Here is a 24114-nt window from a genome sequence, read left to right as displayed (position 1 = left end):
TATTGGAGCGAAATCTTGGGTGTACCGTTTTTTCTGAAAGAGCCTAATTCGAAAAATGCAGCAGTGTGCATTGTGCAAGCTCCTTAAAGGGGCATTCCACTAATTTTCAACATTTTACTATGTCATTAATATACCTTAGAACTGAAATAATATAAAAGTCCCCCCATTCTGTGTTTCCTAGAACTGTAGGTCTGAAAAAAATCATTAACATGGTGAATCACATGTTGATGATGTCATGATTTTGTCATGTCATGATGTCATGATGTTTTTCATAATTGCAGTTCTAGGAAACACAGAATGGGGTGACTTTTTTATTATTTCCACACAGCTCTAAGGTCTATTGATGACAGTAAAATGTTGAAAATGAGTGGAATGCACCTTTAAAGGTGTTTGCAAACTGGTGCGTTTTCTCTGCCAAATATTGGAGAGAATTTTGGAGGACGTAAAAGAAAAATCGACTTTTACTTGAACTTACGGGAACTTTTAACTCTCCAATGAATGGTTTTAAATAATGAAAGACGAAAGAGAAAACGACAGTATATTATCACATCTGAAAAAGTGTCTTCTTGTCACTGCTTTGTTGTTGTTCTGAACATACTATAATTGATGGCTATTTTCTCTTTTTACTAACCAGATGGTTACTGGAGACACGTCTGCCCTCGGTGCCAGCAGATGCCTTCGCCCACATGGTCAACATCTCAAGGATGTGAGTGGTGAAGTGATCCCATGAGATTATACTCCATTCATTCGCATTCACTTCTCATTAACCTCCACTACAGACAGACTCCAACTCGCCGCAGGGCTGATGCACCTGGTGTCTCTCATCTGCCTGCTGTTTTCCTTAAAAGTGTGAAAACATCCCAGAATCAAACTGCACGGCGCCGGCCCCTAGCTTCCCTCCCTCCCTCCCTCCCTCCGCTTGTCTCCCTCCCACCCAAGCAGGTGATGGTATCCTCTCTGTTTAGCATCACCGTCGTCTGCTGATCACACTTGGAAGAAAGAAAAAAACACGCTAATGCGTTCCTAGAATATAGGAATGTTGGCGCTCCCGACCGCAGAAGCGCCCATGCAGCGGCGGGCGGCGAGCAGACAGAGAGAGCCCTTTGGGTGTGTGTGTGTGTGTGTGTGTGTGTGTGTGTGTGTGTGTGTGGTGATTTAGCCAGACATCGGACAGAGGTGCTGCAGGCTGTGGTAAAATATACACCCGAGCCCTTGATCCGCAGCCCTGTGAGTCGGTCATCCACGTCCAAGTCATGCGTGAGAAGACGCAGAAGTGGTTGTAAAGTTTTCTTTTAGACTCTCAGCCAGCAGACAGTGCTGACTTCCAGGGCTGCCATGCAGTGTGACTCCATTGTGGGCACTATCTTTTCAGGTCTCAGGCGACAGATCACAACATGTCAGTTAGGTCAATGCTCTAAAGATTTTGGGAGGACTGGAATGGCACCTATTAGGTTATTTTGTAGCTATTAATACCTCGCAAAATCTTTCAAAGTAGCACAGTATTATTCTGTTGCCCTACATGGGTCCCACCACAAAGACAGGATTCTTTGGCATTTTTATGGAGATACCACGGTAAGGCCAGGGTTTATTTTATGAGCAATTATGTACATAGTAATTACCAAGTAATAACAAATGAAAGCAAGCAGTGACTGATGACTAGGTAATGTATATGTAGGGGCACATACCTGTAAAATTACCCATGGTTTAGAAGCTTTAGCTAAAGGTGGGCTGATAGTTTCAGGGAGCCTTTATGGATTTTTTTTTTAACCACATACTTTCACTGATTTTATGAAAACAGATCTTATGTGTCACTTTCAGGTACACTGACACACTGCCTCGTTTGTGCCTGACTATTAACCATCACACGGGCCATGCACGGATATTGAACAAACACATCATTATTTCCTGATTAGAAAGATGACTTGTTATGTGTATTTCATTTGATGGCCTAGTATTATCTTAGTGAGTCTTAACGTGACTCATGTTTGATTTTGTTCCAGATACATATCAGTGGACGTGACACTGGAGAGGTTGGAGAGGCACTCGTTCTACAACCTGAAGAAAATCACCCACATGTGAGTTGTTAAAGTTGAGGGCATGCCGGGGCACGGTGGAGCAGTCGGTATAGTGATGTCGCCTCATGATAAATGCATTTTATATATGTGATGTATTCCTATTCTTTTTTCTTCTTGCTTAATGTAAGTCGCTCTGGATTAAGAGCGTCTGCTAAATGCCTAAATTGTAAATTGTACAGCTAGAAGGTCCTGGGTTCGATTGGGGCGCTGGGGGCGTGTTCTCTCCTCCGCGTCATCAGTGCCCATACCCGAGGCGGGGTTGGCGAAAGGGCCTTTCTGTGTGGAGTTTGCATGTTCTCCCCGTGTCCCCTAGGGTATAGGTACCCTCACAAAAAAACATGCAGTAATCCTGGTATCTAAACTACCTCCCCCTGGCCAGCCGGGGCGCCTGATGGAGGGGAAAGGAACTGGTCCTTCCACGCGCTACGTCCGGCCGGGGTAACTCTCCCCTGTCAAGTAAAAAGAAGCAGCTTGGACTCCTCATGCATAGAAGGAAGCATGAGGTCAGTCCACTGCCCCCTCAGGTTGGCAGAGGAAGTGTAGCACCCAGGATTACATTAGATAATTGGCACTGGGTGAAAAAAATGGGTTGCAAAATTGTGGGATGAGGTCATGCACTTTTTACACTATTCAACATTTCGGAGGTGCCCCCGTTGCCCAGTGAAGAGAAAGAAATACAGCTCGACTTTGAACCTCGCTGACAGCAAAAGGAATGCGTTGATGGAAAGATAGTATACCATCCATCTGACAAGCACTCCGAATAACACCCCTCGACACACCGCTCAACACTCAGCTCACGAGCGGTTTTGGCTTCGGAAGCAGTCCATGCGATTCAGAAATCATCCTTTTGGTTGGACAACCTGGGCTGGGCTGACTGTGCCAGTGAGATAACAGATAAGATCAGATAGGATCAGATAAGGTGATAGGATTTAATTTGATTAGATTACTGTGTAAACTGAAAATAATATATGGCGTGGCTGGATTTGGTCCATTATAGCTATATCAGTGTCGGTTGAAACAGACAGTCATAATACCCATGTTAGAAATGTGAGGCTAAACCACAACCAGCATGTGGTTCTGCTCTCCGTGCTCAACTTCTTGTTCAAGTATCTCAGGGGGGGGGAAAGGTCCGGCATGCTGCAGTGTGCAATATGCTCAATTATGGGATTGAGATTTACTATCCAGTTGCTGGTCGACCACACATCATTTCTTACTTGTCTGCAGCTCGTTGAACTTCACATAATTCACTGCAAGCTGTCGTGACCAGTCATGGTGTCCTCCTAAACAGTGTAATTGTGCGTGCGTGCGTGCGTGCGTGCGTGCGTGCATGCGTGCGTGTACTGCGCATGCGTGCGTGTACTGCGCATGTGTGCGTGCTTGTGTGTGTGCGACGTGTGTGCGACGTGTGTGTGTGTGTGTGTGTGTGTGTGTGTGTGTGTGTGTGTGTGTGTGTGTGAAACTTGGCTTAGCACGTGATTTGATAATTAGCCTTTGTTATCCCCTTTTTGCTCATTAGCACCCTCGAATCCAGTTGTGAAAACACAGACAGAGATAACGAGAGCGAACCTCGCTATGTGGAGAGGGCTGGGTCTCTGTTTTTGTTTTTCACTGCACCTCCAGTGCCAATTTCCCACTGATTGGTATGATGGTGGTGGAGGGCCATTCCACAGATAATGGCATCTCTCTCAGGTTTCTTCTGGGGTCAGACACAAATTAATGCTCTGCTTCCTGTCAGGCTGCTTGCGGCTGACACCAGATGTGGATCTGCGCCGCTGCAGGGCTGAGGCTGTGCGTGTGCAGCCGGAGGGGGAGACATGCGAACCTCTCGTAACTCCGGTCTGTCTGAGCGCTGCTTTTCACAGCGTCGCTCCTCAGAGGCGAGCCATCTAGAAGAGGGTCTGTTTGTCTGTCTGTGTGTTTTTAACAAACGCACTAGATCAGCCACATATTTGTACTTTTTTCAGTTTTGTGTTAAGCATTTAAATGTCTTAGTTTTCCTAAAAGAAAAGAGTAATTATCCTGCACTGGCACGCACCCCATAATGTGGTTCAACTGGCACGCACCCCATAATGTGGTTCAACTGGCACGCACCCCATAATGTGGTTCAACGCAATTCAAAAGTCCCAACGACTCCCAAGTATTTTATGGCTCCTGAACAACTACACAATCTCATTGGCTAACTGCCCTCTCTGATCCTTAACCACACCAAACCCCAGGGCCTAAACGTAATCATCATTATAACCTAATGACTAAGCACAACTATTTTAACCTTATACACAAACAAATCTTCTGTAACAGGTAACAATGCCTTGAAAAAAGTTCCTCTCACCGTTCTTCAGCTTTAATATAATAGAGGACGTTTTGCAATGTACCTACTGACTGACTGACTGTCTAGAATTTGGCACAACAGGTGTTACTGCTGATACTAATGAAGGCTCTGTTCCATTCTGGTAAAACGGAGTCAGGGTTCTGCTATTGTGCATGTTGGCTCACTGGACACACCAGTGGGTCTCCTTGAGTGGGTTCCAAAAGTCAAAGTCAAAGTCGTACGATTTGTCACACACGTTACCGCAGTGAAATTTGTTCTTCGCATTTGACCCATCTCTTGGGAGCGGTGAGCCGCAGCCAAATGGCCCTGTAACAGCTGTGTTTCTCTGAGAGTGTACAAATGGAACCAAATGGAACAGAGAAGCGGCTCGGAACTAGGACGCATTATTCTGTGTGCATATAGCCCATTGATCGGGCTTGAATCTAGATAGATAGATCTAGGTTTCAGACATAGAGATATGACAGATGTGTGACAGATGACTGACGTCAACGATGACTGAAGTGACATGCTGAGGCTGGCCACATCAAGTCAACGATGACTGAAGTGACAGGCTGAGGCTGGCCACATCAAGTCAACGATGACTGAAGTGACAGGCTGAGGCTGGCCACATCAAGTCAACGATGACTGAAGTGACATGCTGAGGCTGGCCACATCAAGTCAACGATGACTGAAGTGACATGCTGAGGCTGGCCACATCAAGTCAACGATGACTGAAGTGACAGGCTGAGGCTGACCACATCAAGTCAACGATGACTGAAGTGACAGGCTGTGGCTGGCCACATCAAGTCTAAGATGACTGAAGTGACAGGCTGAGGCTGGCCACATCAAGTCTAAGATGACTGAAGGACATGCTGAGGCTGGCCACATCAAGTCAACAATGACAGTGACAGGCTGAGGCTGGCCACATCAAGTCAACGATGACAGTGACAGGCTGAGGCTGGCCACATCAAGTCAACGATGACTGAAGTGACAGGCTGAGGCTGGCCACATCAAGTCAACGATGACTGAAGTGACAGGCTCAGGCTGGCCACATCAAGTCAACGATGACTGAAGTGACAGGCTGAGGCCGGCCACATCAAGTCTAAGATGACTGAAGTGACAGGCTGAGGCTGGCCACATCAAGTCTAAGATGACTGAAGTGACAGGCTGAGGCTGGCCACATCAAGTCAACGATGACTGCAGTGACAGGCTGAGGCTGGCCACATCAAGTCAACGATGACTGAAGTGACAGGCTGAGGCTGGCCACATCAAGGCCACATCAAGTCCGAGATACGCATTGGAGCCAAACCCACGTTCCCACGTGGATCTCGAGATTATTTCCACAAAGTATTAATTCAAAGTCCAATAAATGACACGCTACCAGTGGTTTAGGGGTCGCAACCAGCTGAAATAGTTCCAAGTAGGCATACATTACAACTTAAATTTAGACCTAGTACATAGCAGGGTGTAAAGCCCTCCTTAAAATACTCTTTGTCACGGTGTGTCGTTTGGATAGCTTGAAGGATAAGGAGAAGTGAATTGTACCAGCTGTTTTGCATCGGCAACACGCTCTCCGTGACAGATTACACCCCGTAGAAATGTATGATGACATAGTATTATTATACGCTTGCTATCCATTTCCATGAGCAGAGATACTGAGAATTACTGACCTATCAGAGACAACTGCGTACAATACTTTGCATTTTATTCTTGCCCTTGCAAGAGCTAATTCTGTACACCCCTGATTGAGTGATGGAGCACCACAGGTTGAAAATTAACATTATATAAAAGGAAAAACAATAAACACAGTGGCTCCGTAACAGCTGTGTTTCTCTGAGAGTGTACAAATGGAACCAAATGGACCCTTACAGGTCCATTTGGTTCCATTTCTACACTCTCAGAGTATTGTGGTCCTTGCAATTAAAAAGTCAGTCAGTCAGTGAGTGTATAACTCAAAATCCCCATACATGGGGAAAGCCCCATATATGGGGCCCAGGTCTCGTGACATCGCATGACATCATCAGGGATGGAGATGTCATAGTAATTGCGACCTGCTTTCACAATTAAGCCCATATATGGAGATCCCTGATGTCATCAATTAGTATATGGATATGTCAGAATCTGTTCTGACATTCCATATGTTGATCGTTCCCCATCCATTGACTGATACCTGTCCATTTAAACTCTAGACAGGCCTGCCCCAAAGTTATTTGTGCAGCCGCGCCCGTACATTCTGTCTAATAAACTATTCAATCAATCAATGGAATTCTAGTCCTATATACTCTGTGAAATGTACCCCCTTTAGGCCTATCACCTCATCCTACCAGGAAACGCAATTGGGACAAGCCCCCAGAATATAACAACCCGAACTCAAGCCCAGGTGTCCCACACGGGAAGCCAAACATCTATGTGGTCTAATCCAAAAGGGAATTCCTTCCTTGGCCAAGGGGGATATGAGGCTTCCAAGCACAGCCTAGAGGTTGTGCGGCTTTCGGAGATATGAGGTTTCTTTTTCCACCAGCAGGGTGGCTCAACACACAAACACTCGGGAACTTCCACTGGCCCCGACATGCCCGTCTCCTGAGTTGTTGGGTGCGGTTTTGCTGCCAGGTGTGTGAAGAGGTGCCAGCTAGGGCCCACGTACGTTCCAGAGCACCACATGGGTTGTAAAAGCAGAAGAGCGGTGCAGGGTTGCCGGGCCCTGGTCCTCTCTCTCTCAGGCCTAGCCGGTGTGGACGGGAGTAAACACACTAATGAAACGGTAATTGGACCGTACTTCCGCCCTTGGCAGCGTGCTCGCAGGAGTTTTCCCCCTGTCTATTTGTCTGAGACACGCACCTTTGCCCCATTCGGTGTCAGCAGTTTTTGTGATGTCCAAGCAATGTGTGCACGCCGCACGCACGTTCGTGCACATCGCCATGTGCTAATGCTTGTGCTTTTGTTTTACGCTGGCCATGTCGGTGCACTGGGGGCATTCCTCTGACCTGTAGCAGACACGAAAGGGAGCTGCAGACAGAGTGCATGTGTTCAGCATCTACTTTGTGTGTGTGAAGTGAATCAAATTTGCATTTTCAAGTGTATACTGTACTGTGTACTGTACATGCTGCCTGCAAGTGACTCAGCGATGTTATGCAAGTAATACTTCCAATAACATTGTTACCATGAGTTACTGTTACTGTTGTTTTCATTCTAGACTGCATGGCACCCGCTTTCCAGTCCTAAATTAAGCTTTTATATGTCTTTTGTTTATCCATTTGTTTTCACAGAGAGATACGGAACGCAAAAAGTCTGACCTATATTGATCCAGAAGCGTTTAAGAACCTCCCAAACCTCAAGTACTTGTAAGTACTGTAACTGCTACAAAACACATATAGGCCTACCGTAGTTGAAGAGAAAATCCATTTTATTCCAAATATTTTCCTACTTCCACTATGCTCCTTGTTAGACTACACCTATCATGGCGTTGAAACCCTGATGATACTTAAACCTAAGAACAGAGAAATGGGACTTTGCCCTTCAAAATGTTTAGCCCAGACAGATAATTGAACCATTATAATCTATTCAGGATCACGGTGCGTTTGCCAGTACTGGCAAAGACTGAGTCGAGTTTAAATTTCATGTTGTGGTACGCTCTGATTTCAGAAAGAGTTACTTTAAACCACTTTTTCCAGAGCCGTATCTTGTTCGACACATCAACCGTGCATTAATGTAGGATTTGCTACCTAGAGTGGGGAAATTATGCTTCGCTGTTAACTCCATCCAGTTTATTTATCATTTTAGGAAATGGATAATGTCGACTTTGTACAGCCTGCCCTGAAGTCACCTCCGTTCTAATCTCTTAGAATAAGCGCCAGCCAAGTATAGAACTAAGACTGAGAGTGAAGTATAATCTTTGCAAACAGGAGTTGCGTTGAACTTTAGATGTTGAATATGATTTTTCTTCTTTTTTGTGTGAGTGCAGATGTCAAAGCTGTTGTGCTATACCTCCTGCGGTGTTTGTGACACACGGTTTAGAAGTTTGGCTCTGTTTACTAAAACCAAGATATATCATTAGTTTCAGGATGAAACCCAAGAAGCAACACAGAACTCTTTGTCCATGACTCTTATCCCCGTTCCACTCAGGGGGATTTTCAATACTGGCCTGAAAGTCTTCCCCGACCTCAGCAACATCCAGTCAAATGACATGAACTTCATATTGTAAGTTGCAGTGACTGCACTTGGCTTTATGTAACATTTTCAATATTCTGTGTGTGTGTGTGTGTGTGTGTGTGTGTGTGTGTGTGTGTGTGTGTGTGTGTCTCTCTCTCTTGCGTGTACACACACACACGCACGCACGCACGCACGCACGCACGCACGCACGCACGCACGCATACACACACGCATACACACACGCACGCACGCATACACACACGCACGTGTGAGAGACTACTTCTGTCTGTGCTATGTATATCTGAGCGGTGAATAGTCATAGAAACATTTTCAATAAAAAATGTCTGTGCACATCCAAAGTGGAAGCTTCTGCTGCTTTTTTGCATTACAGCATAATAGAAGACGAAAAACGCATTAGACCTTTATTGGGTTCATCCCTCATAGGTGTAATAATGTATTAACTGGATAACTCTTTCATTTCTCAGGAGTGTGCAGACACGTGACTCTATAACGATGTAAATCGTTATAGAAGATTTAATAATATATATTTTAATATAAAAATAATTTCCACTTGACACAAGCTTGTAGGTGGGCTATGTTTGCCTAATGTTTGCCCCCAGAACAGAGACATCAGGGTTCATGATGTGGTTAACGTTGCTCTCCTGCCACAGCACTGGAGAGAGCATTCATCAATGCTGCATTCCTGTCCTTCCCACCACTGGGACAAGTGGTGCTCCAAGAGTTTAGGCCCTATTAGAGGCAAAATATATACCCAAGTAGGAAAAGTAAAAGTAACCCACTCAGAATGTCCAAAAGAATCAAATATAGCATGTTATTGAATTATAATTATTTAATGATGATCATTAACCACCTCATTGTGGCACATTGTGAGCTTGTAGATCTTCTATTTTTAATGATTAATATCCAAATCTGCAAAGCAACATGTAGTGGAGTAAAAAAGTACAATATTTGCGTCTGAGATGTATAGTGGGAGTAAAAGGATATGGCATCAAAAATACCTAAGTAAAGTAAAAAGCACCTCAAAATTGCACTTAAGAACAGTACTTTGGCCATGCAGCGCTGATCGCTGTCCCAGACCAAACGTCTGTGTTTGCAACGGCACTTCATTTCCTCCTTAATCTGCTTCTGTCTGTCATCTGTTGCCTTGCAGGGAAATCACTGATCACCCCTACATCACCCACATCCCAGCCAACTCCTTCCGCGGTATCACCAATGACGTGCTGACGGCGTGAGATATGCACACGCACGCACACGCACACGCACACACACACACACACACACACACACACACACAGGGCTAAAAACAATAAGGTAGTATGCAGCCTTGAATGTGTGTACAAGTACATGCAAACACACATACCGGCACGTCCAAAAGCAAAGATAGTATATGCAACCATGTCAACTAATCTCTCGCATGCATGCATGCGCGCACATGTACGCACACATGTACACACATATGTACGCACGCACGCACGCGCACACACACACACACACACACACGCGTGCACGTGCACACACACACACACACACACACACACACACACACACACACACACACACACACACACACACACACACACACACACACACACACACACACACACACACAGCTATACAGTTTCATTGGCCCCGTTCCGTCCCTCGTAAATATTTGCCAAGTTATGGGTCACCTTGGCCAGAGACTCTTAGGACTTGGTAACAAGCAGTTACACATTCGAGTGGTTTACGGTTGGAAGGATTAATGTCATAAACAGAAGAAACGCGTTAGAGGAACTCTTGCGTTAATGACTGCAGAAATTAGCACGGAGAGTTAAATCCTCAGCAGGCAATGTGTGCAATAAGTGGCCCCCCCCGCTGAGGAGCGCTTCTATTATTAGTGCAGATTAAAAGTTATAAAACCAAGATCTAATGGCGGCATGACTTTATGATGTCACTAGTCTATGACAGTTTATGTCAGTGTTTCATGAGTCTATGACAGTGTTTCTCAATATTTCATTTCATTCATTCATTTCAAGGACCCCTTAGTTTTGTATGCGGACCTCCATTTGATATAATTTTCTATCTCTACATTATAAGTCGGGCCAACTCATTCCACGGTATCACCAATGACGCGCTGACGGCGTAAGATATGCACGCACGCACGCACGCACGCACGCACGCACGCATACAGTTCTAGATAGTGGTGATAGTTCTAGGCAGAAACACACACACACACACACACACACTTATAGCTTATCCTCTTTCAGAGCCACACCCTAAAAATAGCAACTGATGGGAAAACAGCTTTCATTTCTATATTAGAAATGGTTATCAGATATACCGTAATAAATTGATTTCTTTCGCCCCTGCTTTTCATTTCAATTCATGTTATGTCAATTTGTCCCTGTTTGCTCCCAGGATGCTGTATGGGAATGGCTTCAGGGAGATCCACCATCATGCTTTTAATGGGACCAAGCTGGACCAAGTGTATGTTTCATTTATTGTTTTGTTACTGTGCCTCAACACTGTTCAACAATATGCAGTACCTTAACAGAACCTGTATATTCTTTATAGAACAGAATTGAAAACGACTGACAACGACTACATGTTGTCGATTAATCCAGACAAGGTGATAGTGCTATTTTTATATGAATTCTGAAACTGTTTTGATGACGGTCCATGAAGCCAATTCTGGGGACGTTTTTCTTTTTCTTTTCCCTTTTTTAAAATAAAACTTATGAAGGAATGAGGATATCTTTCACTGGCATACAGCGAAATCAGGCCATCACAGCAGCATCGTGTTCTGTCTATTTCCCCAACAATTAAGTAGTTTGGTATCTTGCCTGGATTAACCTATTCTGGGCGGGAACCCCTTTTGGTGTTAGCATTATGTTATGCTTTAGCTATTGAAAAATAGCAGATCTACAAGCTCATAGCGCGCCACCGAGTGGTGCGCTACGAGCTTGTAGGTCTGCTATTTTGGAAAAATCGAAGAACCACTGACATAGAAACACAGCTTTTTCAGAAAACTGTCAGGATTTAGAAGGCATTTTTAGAATCTGATCTCAGGTCAGAATGGATTAAACCGTTTCTGACATCTGGCATGCGTATCCCTTTCCGCAAAAACCACGCTATACAACCACGCTCCCAGTGGGAGCACGGCTGGGTCACCGCCGGCCATCTCAAAATGTACTTATAGTATGCTTAACCCAGGGGTCTTCCTCCATGGTGGAGCTCTCACGGGAAAAACAAGTTTCCAGAAGTGGTTATCAGGAAGTCCTACAACTACACCCCCCCCCCCTCCCTTAATCTCCATCCACTAAAGATGGAGCCTAGAACTCAGTCATACTCGGAGGGAGTTGATTTAATCTCTAAAGTTAAACACAAAGAGAAAACATACTTTCTGTTACATTTACAAGTCTTTTCACCACTGGTCCAAATCCCTCCGAAAATAGTAGATCTACAAGCACGATCGTGACGCGTTGTGTGCTTGCAGATCTGATGAAAGAAACCCCCCCCCCCACACACACCTCATGGGTCCCTGCAAAGCCCTGAATGGTCAGGATATGAGATATTAATGCTATTAAACCAGCCCCCCCTCCTCTTCTCTTTTACAACACCTCCACACAGCCCGGCCGGGTCCTTATGGGGGCCTAATTAGCCCATTGCTCAGTCACTTTAGTGTGTCTTACCACACGGGTGTTTGCATTGGCGCTGGGGCACGCTCTGAGGGGAGAAGTGATCCCAGCGGCGCGCCCTGACCAAGACAAACACTCCCGCTCACAGGTCTATTATCCTTATTGGATTTAAGGGATTCTGGGGGATATGTAGTGAAGGTGCGGCGTGTTTTAGAGGCACCCCCCCCCCCTCCCCCCCACCCACCCACCCACCACCACCGTTATCTACCTTGAGTCAACAACGTAATTTCGCCGTAGTGTTTCACCCCCCCGTGAAAACGAGAGAAAATAAACACAGGAAGGCATAGTGATGAGGAGGCACGTGAAAATATTATCAGGCCGTGCCTCGCGTCCACTCGGTCCTGATTGAAATGTTAAGTGTGACTTATATACTCCCCTTAATACTATACCAACTACCAATTTGTGTGTTCCTGCCCCCAGGTACCTTCACAGAAACAAATATCTGACCAAAATGGATGACAAGGCGTTCGCCGGTACCATCAGCGGGCCCATACTTCTGTAAGTATACCCGAGGGGGTAAAGATTTATTTTGGCCTGCTTTGACTATATCTGTGTACCTGTAGCTACTCGTGTTTTTGGTGATTAGGCGTCAGGTGCGGTTAAATTATGCAAAACAAGTTGTTTGTCTAGATTTGACACAGCTGCATAGGCCTATATGAATGGCTATAGTCATGTACAGTAGTTCAGGAAATTAGATAATTACACAGAAATAAACTATTAACTAGAAAAAGTGCCCTTCTGGGCACAGGTCTCCACCAGGAGGATAGGAGTGTGAGTGTGATGTTTGGCAAAATGTTTAGGAGCAATATAAACGTGTGTGTGTGTGTGTGTGTGTGTGTGTGTGTGTGTGTGTGTGTGTGTGTGTGTGTGTGTGTGTGTGTGTGTGTGACGTGGCTTGGCCTGTTGTAGCGCCACCATGAGGCTGATTTGAAAACTGTCAAGTGGCATTTCTTCCAAAGCCTAGTGGGAATACACATGCACAGTTTCACCACAATCGGACGCTGCGTTGAGTAGTTGTGGCGATTTGTACAAAACGGGTACAAAGCGGGCTACTCCTGAAAAGTTTAGAAGCCAATCGTAGCCAATGAGGGTGGATTATGAGAAATCAAACAAACCCGTCTTGATCACATGACTATGGAGAGCATGTGTATCGATTTGCGTGAAATTTGGATAAAATCTGAAGGAGTAATATTAGAAAATGTGTTTTACGCCTCCTGGTGGCGCTATAAAGAGCAGATGTGAAAAATTCCAGGAAAAGGTTTTTCCTTGGCCTCTAGGGAGTTGGCATACAAAGTTATCCACAGATGAGGCTGAGTTGAAAATAAATGTTCATGTGGCATTTCTTCCTCGGCCTAGTGGGAATGTGCGTGCGTGCACAATTTCACGGAAATCACACAATGTGTTCATGATTTGCAACATTTTGTTTGAAACTGAGCACTCCTGCGAACTTTGGAAGCCAATCTTAGCCAATCAGGATGGAGTCTGAGAAATCTGAAAGACCCGTTTCGTTGAATGGCTCTAGAGAGACTGTGTACCAATTTGCGTGATGTTTGGACAAAATATGTAGGTGTACTGTCCAAAAACTTGTTTTGCACAAAGCGGCCTCCTGGTGGCGCTATAACAGGCCGTTCTGGAAATTTTGGGGCAGAGGTTCATCGTTGGCATCCAGGGAGTGTGTGTGCAAAATTTGGCATCGACCGGGTTAACCGTGCCGGAGATTAGCTGGTCACAGACGGACGGACGGACGGACACACGGACGGACGGAGTGCAAAACATACTCTCTCCCCATGCCTTCGGCCTGGTGGAGACAATAATAGAGTAAACTAGAAAAAGTGCCCTTCTGGGCACAGGTCTCCACCAGGAGGATAGGACTGTGTGAGATGTTTGGCAAAATGTTTAGGAGTAATATAAACATGTTTGCCTTTGATGGCAATTGGATGATTTGAGGCATTTTGTTCCAAAAATGTGTTTTGCAAAAATCAACCTGTTGGTGGCGCTATAACAGGCCAATGTGAAAAGGGTGGGACATATTCCTCAGCCTAGTAAGAAAATGTGAATTTTCTTACTAAATTGCATGCTGCGTTCATGATTTGAGGCTTTTGTTCAAAACGGGGCAATCTTGCAAACTGTGAAAGCCAATTATAGCCAATTAGGATGGAATATGAAATATTGGACAGATCCGACTTGAGCACATGACCATAAGATACTGTGTAACGATTTGTGAGATTTTTGGACAGAATCTGGAGGAGTAATATCAAAAAATGTGTTTTACAAAAGTCGGCCTCCTGGTGGCGCTATAAAAGGCAGATGCTGAAAATGCAGGTCAAAGGTTTGTCCTTGGCCTCTAGGGAGTGTGCATGCAACGTTTCACGCAGATTGGTGCAGTTTTAGGTAAAAAATGTGAATAGCTGCCTCATGGTGGCGCTATAACAGGCCGTTCTGGAAAATGCGGGGCAGAGGTTCATCCAGGGAGTGTGTGTGCAAAGTTTGGCATCGACCGGGTTAATGGTGCCGGAGATTAGCTGGTAACAGACGGACAGAAGGAAGGAAGGAAGGACGGACACACACACGGATGGAGTGCAAAACATACTCTCTCCCCATGACTTCGGCCTGGTGGAGACAAAAAAAAAAAAAGATAAGTGTCCAGCCTATTGGTTTAAAGGCCTGTATAAAGGAGCATTCAGTGATTTGGGTGATTTGGAAAACCCCCTGGTCTGCCCCGGTAACAAGATGTGCACATGCACACACTACAGTGGGGGGACACGCAACAGGCCAACGTCACGCATGAAATCACTGAATATACCTTTAATAATGGAGTAAAAAAAGATGTCCAGGCTACATCATAATCTTAATTAAAGACATTGGTTTAAGGTCTGTTTAAAGGGCACAATTAAGGACCAAATTCTGGACATTCTCTATGTCAGTGGTTCCCAAAGTGGGGTCCGGGGACCCCCAGGGGTCCTTGAGGGAGTTCCAGGGGGGACCCAGCTAAATGATAATTTGGAACCAAATGGACCCTTATGGGTCTGTAACTCAGAGAGCGTACAAATGGAACCAAATGGACCCTAGCGGGTCCATTTGGTTCCATTTGTACACTCTCAGAGTTAAATTAGCATTGATTTTACAATATAATTTGGGGGTCCCAGAGATAGAAATGCTATTAAATAGGGGGTCCATAGACTAATGCATGTCAAACTGGGGGTCCTTGAAATTAAACGGGTTGAGAATCACTGCTAGAGCCATACAAATCTTCTCTTATGGGGGGTCCCTGACTCCCCGGAATGGCTTTTCAAATGGGGGTCCACAGGCTTAAGTAGCCTTGCCGAGCCATGAGGCCCATAGGGCAGGAGCCTATCTCCTGTTTCTGTAGCGTGAGGCAGCTTGATGTACAAGTACACCCCCTGGACATGACGCTAGTATGTCGCAGGGACTTACCCCCAATCCAACCCTTGATGCTGAGTGTCAAGCAGGGAGGCATTGGGTCCCATTTTTAGAGTCTTTGGTATGACCCGACCGGGGATCGAACCCCGACCTCCCAGTCTCAGGGCGGACACTCTAACCACTGAGCTGGTCCACGGGCTAATTAGTGTCAATTTGGGGGTCCTTGACATGAAAAAGTTTGGGAACCACTGCTCTATGTTATCACTATTATAATGATTTGAATGCACGTGGCGGGGGGAAAACAATTGATTTCTCTTTTCTAATTCATAGCTATGTCATAATTCATTATTCAACCATTTATTTCCCCATGTATTTCTCACCCAGAGACTGGGTGAGAAGAATGTGTGGAGAAACGTGATAGCGTACATCATCAAAGAGACACACATGGCTCCTCCACAGCTGCATGTGTCGTTATAGCCGCGGGAAATCATGGAACCACGGTTGTGTGCGAATGAGAGAGGGAAGAGGGAGGGATTAATTTGGACTTTTTACTTTGAGTACAATCTTGAGGTACATTTACTTTAATCCAGTATTTCCTTTTTTTAATACTTAGTTTAAACTACCACTCCACTATATCCCAGAGGCAAATAATGTACCGTTTACTCCACTGCAAATATTTGGAAATGCAGTTACTAGATCGTTGAAGATTTTTATTTTATTAAAGGGATTGTGACATTAAAAAAAAGTTTTTATTTTTTAAGGTTTTCTGAGCTCAATTGCACCCCCAACAAAACCTGAACTTTTAACATTCAGTAGATTTTCTGTGGTCTGGGGTTTTCTGGCTCAAACAAGTGCTCTGATTATCCTTTTGAGCCTGCAGCTCAAAAGGCTTCCAAACCCCACAGAAAATCCACTGAATGTTCAAAGTTGAGTTTTTTTGTGTGTAATTGAGGTCATAAAACCTAAAAGAAAAACCAAAAATAAACATAAATGAATGTCATGATACCTTTAATACAAAGCACAATAACTAGTTGAGTCCTATTTTATACTTATTCAAAAATAGCTGATCGACTTAATTGCATATATATAGTATTGTGTATTTTGTAGTTGCTACTTTTACTGCAAAGCGTTTCTTCCACCACCGCTGGTTTTCTCTTTAATACTGTAGTCTTCTCATCTCTGCGTTTGTAACACTGAATATCCCTGTGTTTACGAGGTGTTTGGCTGCCAGAAGTCTTGAACCTGCAGTTATCGTGCTCCATGCGGTTCAAGCCGCTAGTGTTGAGTATCTGCTGCTTGGGTAAATGTGGTCCTTGTTGCGGTTCACGTTTTCCACAGGGGAACGAACGTGTTCGGGGTGAGGTCACCTCCATGATGATGATGAGGTCATGGGCCAAACATCTGGGAATGACAAAATCAGACCGGCAGTCATGGCTGTCTCTCTCTGTCTCTCTCTGTGTCTGTGTGTGTGTGTGTGTGTGTGTGTGTGTGTGTGTGTGTGTGTGTGTGTGTGTGTGTGTGTGTGTGGGTGTGTGAGTGTGTGTGTGTGTGTGTGTGTGTGTGTGTGTGTGTGTGTGTGTGTGTGTGTGTGTGTGTGTGTGTGGGTGTGTGAGTGTGTGTGTGTGTGTGTGTGTGTATGTGTGTGTGTGTGTGTGTGTGTGTGTGTGTGTGTGTGTGTGTGTGTGTGTGTGTGTGTGTGTGTGTGTGCACGTGACTTTGGTACGGAGCCTCACACAATGTTCCCCCATGAGGAGATAGAAGAGTGCAGAGGACAAGGCTGTTTGGGAGAGCAAATGAGCACAAAAACAATAAATACAACAACCGACACTTAACGACGACGGTGCGATTAAGACATAGATTTGGCTTTTGGCTTTATTTTAATTACATTATTTAGCTAACGCGATGACCATTAGAGATACGACGGAATAACCAATCTGGAGGAAATTGAAGAGCACTCGTCTTCTGTCTGACCTCTAGAAGATGGTGCGTGTGCGTGTGCGTGTGTGTGTGCGTGTGTGTGTGTGCGTGCCACCAGTGGTGGAAAAAGTACTCACATGTTTTACTTAAGTAAAACGTAAAAGTCCAGAATTAAAAATGTACTTGAGTAAAAGCACAAATGTAGGCTATCTATTATTGTCATCAAAATGTACTTAACGCACCAAAAGTAAAAATAATCATTGTGCAGAATGTCCCATTTCTAGTTTTCAAATGTATAATAATCTTTTTGAAAATAGCAGATCTACTGTACAAGCTCACAATGCATTGTGATGGCCAAAATGTATAGGGCTGAAGTGGTTAATGTATGCTTTGTAATAATATATAAAAATAACTAAATAACTACAAAGTAACTAAGTTGTCAAATAAGTAAGTAGTGGAGTAAAAGTACAGTACTTAAATAAATGTAATTAGTTACTTTACACCACTGTGTATAAACCAATCAGCGGTGTTGTTGTGGGGAGATGCTGGCCCCCATGGCCGCATGCATGTGTCTGTCCCATGCAGTCAGGTTGAGAGCATGCTTGTGTCTGTCCCAGTCAGGTTGAGAGCATGCTGTCTGTCCCAGTGAGGTTGAGAGCATGCTGTCTGTCCCAGTCAGGTTGAGAGCATGCTGTCTGTCCCAGTCAGGTTGAGAGCATGTGTCTGTCCCAGTCAGGTTGAGAGCATGTGTCTGTCCCAGTCAGGTTGAGAGCATGTGTCTGTCCCAGTCAGGTTGAGAGCATGTGTCTGTCCCAGTGAGGTTGAGAGCATGTGTCTGTCCCAGTCAGGTTGAGAGCATGTGTCTGTCCCAGTCAGGTTGAGAGCATGTGTCTGTCCCAGTCAGGTTGAGAGCATGTGTCTGTCCCAGTCAGGTTGAGAGCATGTGTCTGTCCCAGTCAGGTTGAGAGCATGTGTCTGTCCCAGTCAGGTTGAGAGCATGTGTCTGTTCCAGTGAGGTTGAGAGCATGTGTCTGTCCCAGTCAGGTTGAGAGCATGTGTCTGTCCCAGTCAGGTTGAGAGCATGTGTCTGTCCCAGTCAGGTTGAGAGCATGTGTCTGTCCCAGTCAGGTTGAGAGCATGTGTCTGTTCCAGTGAGGTTGAGAGCATGTGTCTGTCCCAGTCAGGTTGAGAGCATGTGTCTGTCCCAGTCAGGTTGAGAGCATGTGTCTGTCCCAGTCAGGTTGAGAGCATGTGTCTGTTCCAGTGAGGTTGAGAGCATGTGTCTGTCCCAGTCAGGTTGAGAGCATGTGTCTGTCCCAGTGAGGTTGAGAGCATGTGTCTGTCCCAGTCAGGTTGAGAGCATGTGTCTGTCCCAGTCAGGTTGAGAGCATGTGTCTGTCCCAGTCAGGTTGAGAGCATGTGTCTGTTCCAGTGAGGTTGAGAGCATGTGTCTGTCCCAGTCAGGTTGAGAGCATGTGTCTGTCCCAGTCAGGTTGAGAGCATGTGTCTGTCCCAGTCAGGTTGAGAGCATGTGTCTGTCCCAGTCAGGTTGAGAGCATGTGTCTGTCCCAGTCAGGTTGAGAGCATGTGTCTGTTCCAGTGAGGTTGAGAGCATGTGTCTGTCCCAGTCAGGTTGAGAGCATGTGTCTGTCCCAGTCAGGTTGAGAGCATGTGTCTGTCCCAGTCAGGTTGAGAGCATGTGTCTGTCCCAGTGAGGTTGAGAGCATGTGTCTGTCCCAGTGAGGTTGAGAGCATGTGTCTGTCCCAGTCAGGTTGAGAGCATGTATCTGTCCCAGTCAGGTTGAGAGCATGTGTCTGTCCCAGTGAGGTTGAGAGCATGTGTCTGTCCCAGTGAGGTTGAGAGCATGTGTCTGTCCCAGTGAGGTTGAGAGCATGTGTCTGTCCCAGTCAGGTTGAGAGCATGTGTCTGTCCCAGTCAGGTTGAGAGCATGTGTCTGTCCCAGTCAGGTTGAGAGCATGTGTCTGTCCCAGTGAGGTTGAGAGCATGTGTCTGTCCCAGTCAGGTTGAGAGCATGTGTCTGTCCCAGTCAGGTTGAGAGCATGTGTCTGTCCCAGTCAGGTTGAGAGCATGTGTCTGTCCCAGTCAGGTTGAGAGCATGTGTCTGTCCCAGTCAGGTTGAGAGCATGTGTCTGTCCCAGTGAGGTTGAGAGCATGTGTCTGTCCCAGTCAGGTTGAGAGCATGCTGTCTGTCCCAGTCAGGTTGAGAGCATGTGTCTGTCCCAGTGAGGTTGAGAGCATGTGTCTGTCCCAGTCAGGTTGAGAGCATGTGTCTGTTCCAGTGAGGTTGAGAGCATGTGTCTGTCCCAGTGAGGTTGAGAGCATGTGTCTGTCCCAGTCAGGTTGAGAGCATGTGTCTGTCCCAGTCAGGTTGAGAGCATGTGTCTGTCCCAGTCAGGTTGAGAGCATGTGTCTGTTCCAGTGAGGTTGAGAGCATGTGTCTGTCCCAGTGAGGTTGAGAGCATGTGTCTGTCCCAGTGAGGTTGAGAGCATGTGTCTGTCCCAGTCAGGTTGAGAGCATGTGTCTGTTCCAGTGAGGTTGAGAGCATGTGTCTGTCCCAGTGAGGTTGAGAGCATGTGTCTGTCCCAGTCAGGTTGAGAGCATGTGTCTGTCCCAGTCAGGTTGAGAGCATGTGTCTGTCCCAGTCAGGTTGAGAGCATGTGTCTGTCCCAGTCAGGTTGAGAGCATGTGTCTGTCCCAGTCAGGTTGAGAGCATGTGTCTGTCCCAGTCAGGTTGAGAGCATGTGTCTGTCCCAGTCAGGTTGAGAGCATGTGTCTGTTCCAGTGAGGTTGAGAGCATGTGTCTGTCCCAGTCAGGTTGAGAGCATGTGTCTGTCCCAGTCAGGTTGAGAGCATGTGTCTGTTCCAGTGAGGTTGAGTGCATGTGTCTGTCCCAGTCAGGTTGAGAGCATGTGTCTGTCCCAGTGAGGTTGAGAGCATGTGTCTGTCCCAGTGAGGTTGAGAGCATGTGTCTGTCCCAGTGAGGTTGAGAGCATGTGTCTGTTCCAGTGAGGTTGAGAGCATGTGTCTGTCCCAGTCAGGTTGAGAGCATGTGTCTGTCCCAGTGAGGTTGAGAGCATGTATCTGTCCCAGTGAGGTTGAGAGCATGTGTCTGTCCCAGTGAGGTTGAGAACATGTGTCTGTCCCAGTGAGGTTGAGAGCATGTGTCTGTCCCAGTCAGGTTGAGAGCATGTGTCTGTCCCAGTGAGGTTGAGAGCATGTGTCTGTCTCATGCAGTGAGGTTGAGAGCATGTGTCTGTCCCAGTGAGGTTGAGAGCATGTGTCTGTCCCAGTACGGTTGAGAGCATGTGTCTGTCTCATGCAGTGAGGTTGAGAGCATGTGTCTGTCCCAGTCAGGTTGAGAGCATGTGATTGTCCCATGCAGTCAGGTTGAGAGCATGCATGTGTCTGTCCCAGTCAGGTTGAGAGCATGCTGTCTGTCCCAGTCAGGGTGAGAGCATGCATGTGTCTGTCCCAGTCAGGGTGAGAGCATGCTGTCTGTCCCAGTGAGGTTGAGAGCATGTGTCTGTCCCAGTCAGGTTGAGAGCATGTGTCTGTTCCAGTGAGGTTGAGAGCATGTGTCTGTCCCAGTGAGGTTGAGAGCATGTGTCTGTCCCAGTCAGGTTGAGAGCATGTGTCTGTCCCAGTCAGGTTGAGATGCATGTGTCTGTCCCAGTCAGGTTGAGAGCATGTGTCTGTCCCAGTCAGGTTGAGAGCATGTGTCTGTCCCAGTCAGGTTGAGAGCATGTGTCTGTCCCAGTCAGGTTGAGAGCATGTGTCTGTCCCAGTCAGGTTGAGAGCATGTGTCTGTCCCAGTCAGGTTGAGAGCATGTGTCTGTTCCAGTGAGGTTGAGAGCATGTGTCTGTCCCAGTCAGGTTGAGAGCATGTGTCTGTCCCAGTCAGGTTGAGAGCATGTGTCTGTTCCAGTGAGGTTGAGTGCATGTGTCTGTCCCAGTCAGGTTGAGAGCATGTGTCTGTCCCAGTGAGGTTGAGAGCATGTGTCTGTCCCAGTGAGGTTGAGAGCATGTGTCTGTCCCAGTGAGGTTGAGAGCATGTGTCTGTTCCAGTGAGGTTGAGAGCATGTGTCTGTCCCAGTCAGGTTGAGAGCATGTGTCTGTCCCAGTGAGGTTGAGAGCATGTGTCTGTCCCAGTACGGTTGAGAGCATGTGTCTGTCTCATGCAGTGAGGTTGAGAGCATGTGTCTGTCCCAGTCAGGTTGAGAGCATGTGATTGTCCCATGCAGTCAGGTTGAGAGCATGCTTGTGTCTGTCCCAGTCAGGTTGAGAGCATGCATGTGTCTGTCCCAGTCAGGTTGAGAGCATGCTGTCTGTCCCAGTCAGGGTGAGAGCATGCATGTGTCTGTCCCAGTCAGGGTGAGAGCATGCTGTCTGTCCCAGTCAGGGTGAGAGCATGCATGTGTCTGTCCCAGTCAGGGTGAGAGCATGCTTGTGTCTGTCCCAGTCAGGGTGAGAGCATGCATGTGTCTGTCCCAGTCAGGGTGAGAGCATGCTGTCTGTCCCAGTCAGGGTGAGAGCATGCTGTCTGTCCCAGTCAGGGTGAGAGCATGCTGTCTGTCCCATTCAGGGTGAGAGCATGCTGTCTGTCCCAGTCAGGGTGAGAGCATGCATGTGTCTGTCTCAGTCAGGGTGAGAGCATGCTGTCTGTCCCATTCAGGGTGAGAGCATGCTGTCTGTCCCATTCAGGGTGAGAGCATGCTGTCTGTCCCATTCAGGGTGAGAGCATGCTGTCTGTCCCAGTCAGGGTGAGAGCATGCATGTGTCTGTCTCAGTCAGGGTGAGAGCATGCATGTGTCTGTCCCAGTCAGGGTGAGAGCATGCTGTCTGTCCCAGTCAGGGTGAGAGCATGCTGTCTGTCCCAGTCAGGGTGAGAGCATGCATGTGTCTGTCCCAGTCAGGGTGAGAGCATGCATGTGTCTGTCCCAGTCAGGGTGAGAGCATGCTGTCTGTCCCAGTCAGGGTGAGAGCATGCTGTCTGTCCCATTCAGGGTGAGAGCATGCTGTCTGTCCCAGTCAGGGTGAGAGCATGCTGTCTGTCCCATTCAGGGTGAGAGCATGCTGTCTGTCCCAGTCTATATACACTGGGCTATACACTGACACCACGGCGCGTAATCAGCGCCTCAAACTGTGACTCCGCCCACCCCCTGGGGAAGTTGTGATTTGCGCTCGTTCACTGCAATGCAATTTGCGGCATTTTCAAAACAATATTGAGCAGAGTAGCGATTATCAAACGTATTTGCAATGCCATACGTTGAAAGATCTGTTGCCCGTGGACAAGGCACGCTACCTCTGCAAGTTAGATAGCATCGGCATAGATGTTTGTCCGTATGTGATTAAGGATTGGACCAAGTTGCATTGGCAGCCATAGAAAATTCTTACCCCAGGCTAAAACCGGATGTGACGTTTTTGGGCGTTCCTGTCTAGCGTGGTGTCAGTGTATATCCCTTCTCCACTGTTGCGCTCACTGTGTCTCTAAATCATTTCTCTCTCCCTCTCTCTCTCTCTCTCCCTCTCTCTGTCTCTCTCTCTCCCTCTCTCAGAGATGTGTCCCTGACAGCGATCAGCTCCCTGCCTACCGCAGGCATGGAGTCTCTACGGGAGCTGATGGCACGTCAGGCCTGGGCCCTGAAGAAGCTGCCCCCCATCAAGACCTTCAAGCAGCTCACCATGGCTGACCTCACCTACCCCAGCCACTGCTGTGCCTTCAAAAACCTCAAGAAGAAGCGCGGGTGAGCAGCACTTCTGGCCAGAAGAACGTTGGGTTACGTTAAGACATGAAACCCACTCCTAAAAAACAAAGCTGGTACATTTTAGTCTATGATTTATATTCTGCACCAGTGCTGCTATAGGAAACGCACTAGAATCTGTTAATTGTCTTGAGGCGGCAGAGGAAGCGCGGCTGGTGACAGACTACAAAGCCGTTCATTTGCAGTTTGTAAACAACATGGCGCATACTACACAGTAAACAGCAGGCCGTGAGATGCGCCTGTAGTCTGTGCATTTCATATGATTAATGCATAATGCGCCGGTGAATAGAGGCAGCTGCACTTATATGGTGTGGACCTTGGCGTGGATTAAATCAACTCGCTGACGCGTTTACCTATAACTTCTTACCAAGCTGCCATCATTACTGTCACTCAACGCTGTTATTGTAGGAAGGGGGCCGTGCCAGACTCATAATGACTCTCTCAAAACAGGAATCATTTTACTTTAGCTGGATATATAAATAATTTGATTGTGCCATGGGGTGCTCAGGAGGGCATGTGTTGCAGACCAGTCTGTCGGATTTTTCTTTCCATTAGCATGCCTACATTTGGGGCGTGCCGTATTCCTCATTTACTTTCAAGTACTGTACTGGAGTAACATTTTCAGCTTCACTTCAGCCCTATATACATTTCCGCCATTTGAAAATAGCGATCTACAGTACAAGCTCATTGTGAGCTTGTAGATCTGCTATTTTCAAAAGATTTTTATACATTTGAAAACTTGTGAAATGGGACATTCTGCATAACAAGTTTTTTTTTTACTCATTTTTTCTACGTTTTGAT

At 46.5% G+C, this 24114-nt stretch overlaps 2 protein-coding genes across 2 annotated transcripts in view; one reads left to right on the top strand and one right to left on the bottom strand.

Moving 5' to 3' along the window:
• Window positions 1–24114, top strand: part of tshr (thyroid stimulating hormone receptor) — a gene marked incomplete at both ends in the record, with an annotated part of 38620 nt that overhangs the window by 9904 nt on the left and 4602 nt on the right. The window contains 8 exons of the mRNA XM_079525691.1: window positions 635–706; window positions 2001–2075; window positions 7650–7724; window positions 8506–8580; window positions 9704–9781; window positions 10951–11019; window positions 12651–12728; window positions 23107–23295. Coding sequence (XP_079381817.1) covers window positions 635–706; window positions 2001–2075; window positions 7650–7724; window positions 8506–8580; window positions 9704–9781; window positions 10951–11019; window positions 12651–12728; window positions 23107–23295 — 711 coding nt within the window. The remainder of the gene's footprint in view (window positions 1–634; window positions 707–2000; window positions 2076–7649; window positions 7725–8505; window positions 8581–9703; window positions 9782–10950; window positions 11020–12650; window positions 12729–23106; window positions 23296–24114) is intronic.
• gtf2a1 (general transcription factor IIA, 1) overlaps window positions 16624–24114 on the bottom strand; it is a 40029-nt gene continuing 32538 nt past the window's right edge. The window contains exon 11 of the transcript XR_013792136.1: window positions 16624–17012. The gene's annotated coding sequence lies outside the window, so the exon portion shown is untranslated. The remainder of the gene's footprint in view (window positions 17013–24114) is intronic.

This window comes from Electrona antarctica (genome assembly GCF_951216825.1).
Source record: "Electrona antarctica genome assembly, chromosome: 17".
NCBI classification, from domain to species: Eukaryota; Metazoa; Chordata; class Actinopteri; order Myctophiformes; family Myctophidae; genus Electrona; species Electrona antarctica.
Note: the sequence above shows the minus strand (reverse complement) of the source record. Positions and strands in the feature narration are given on the sequence as shown.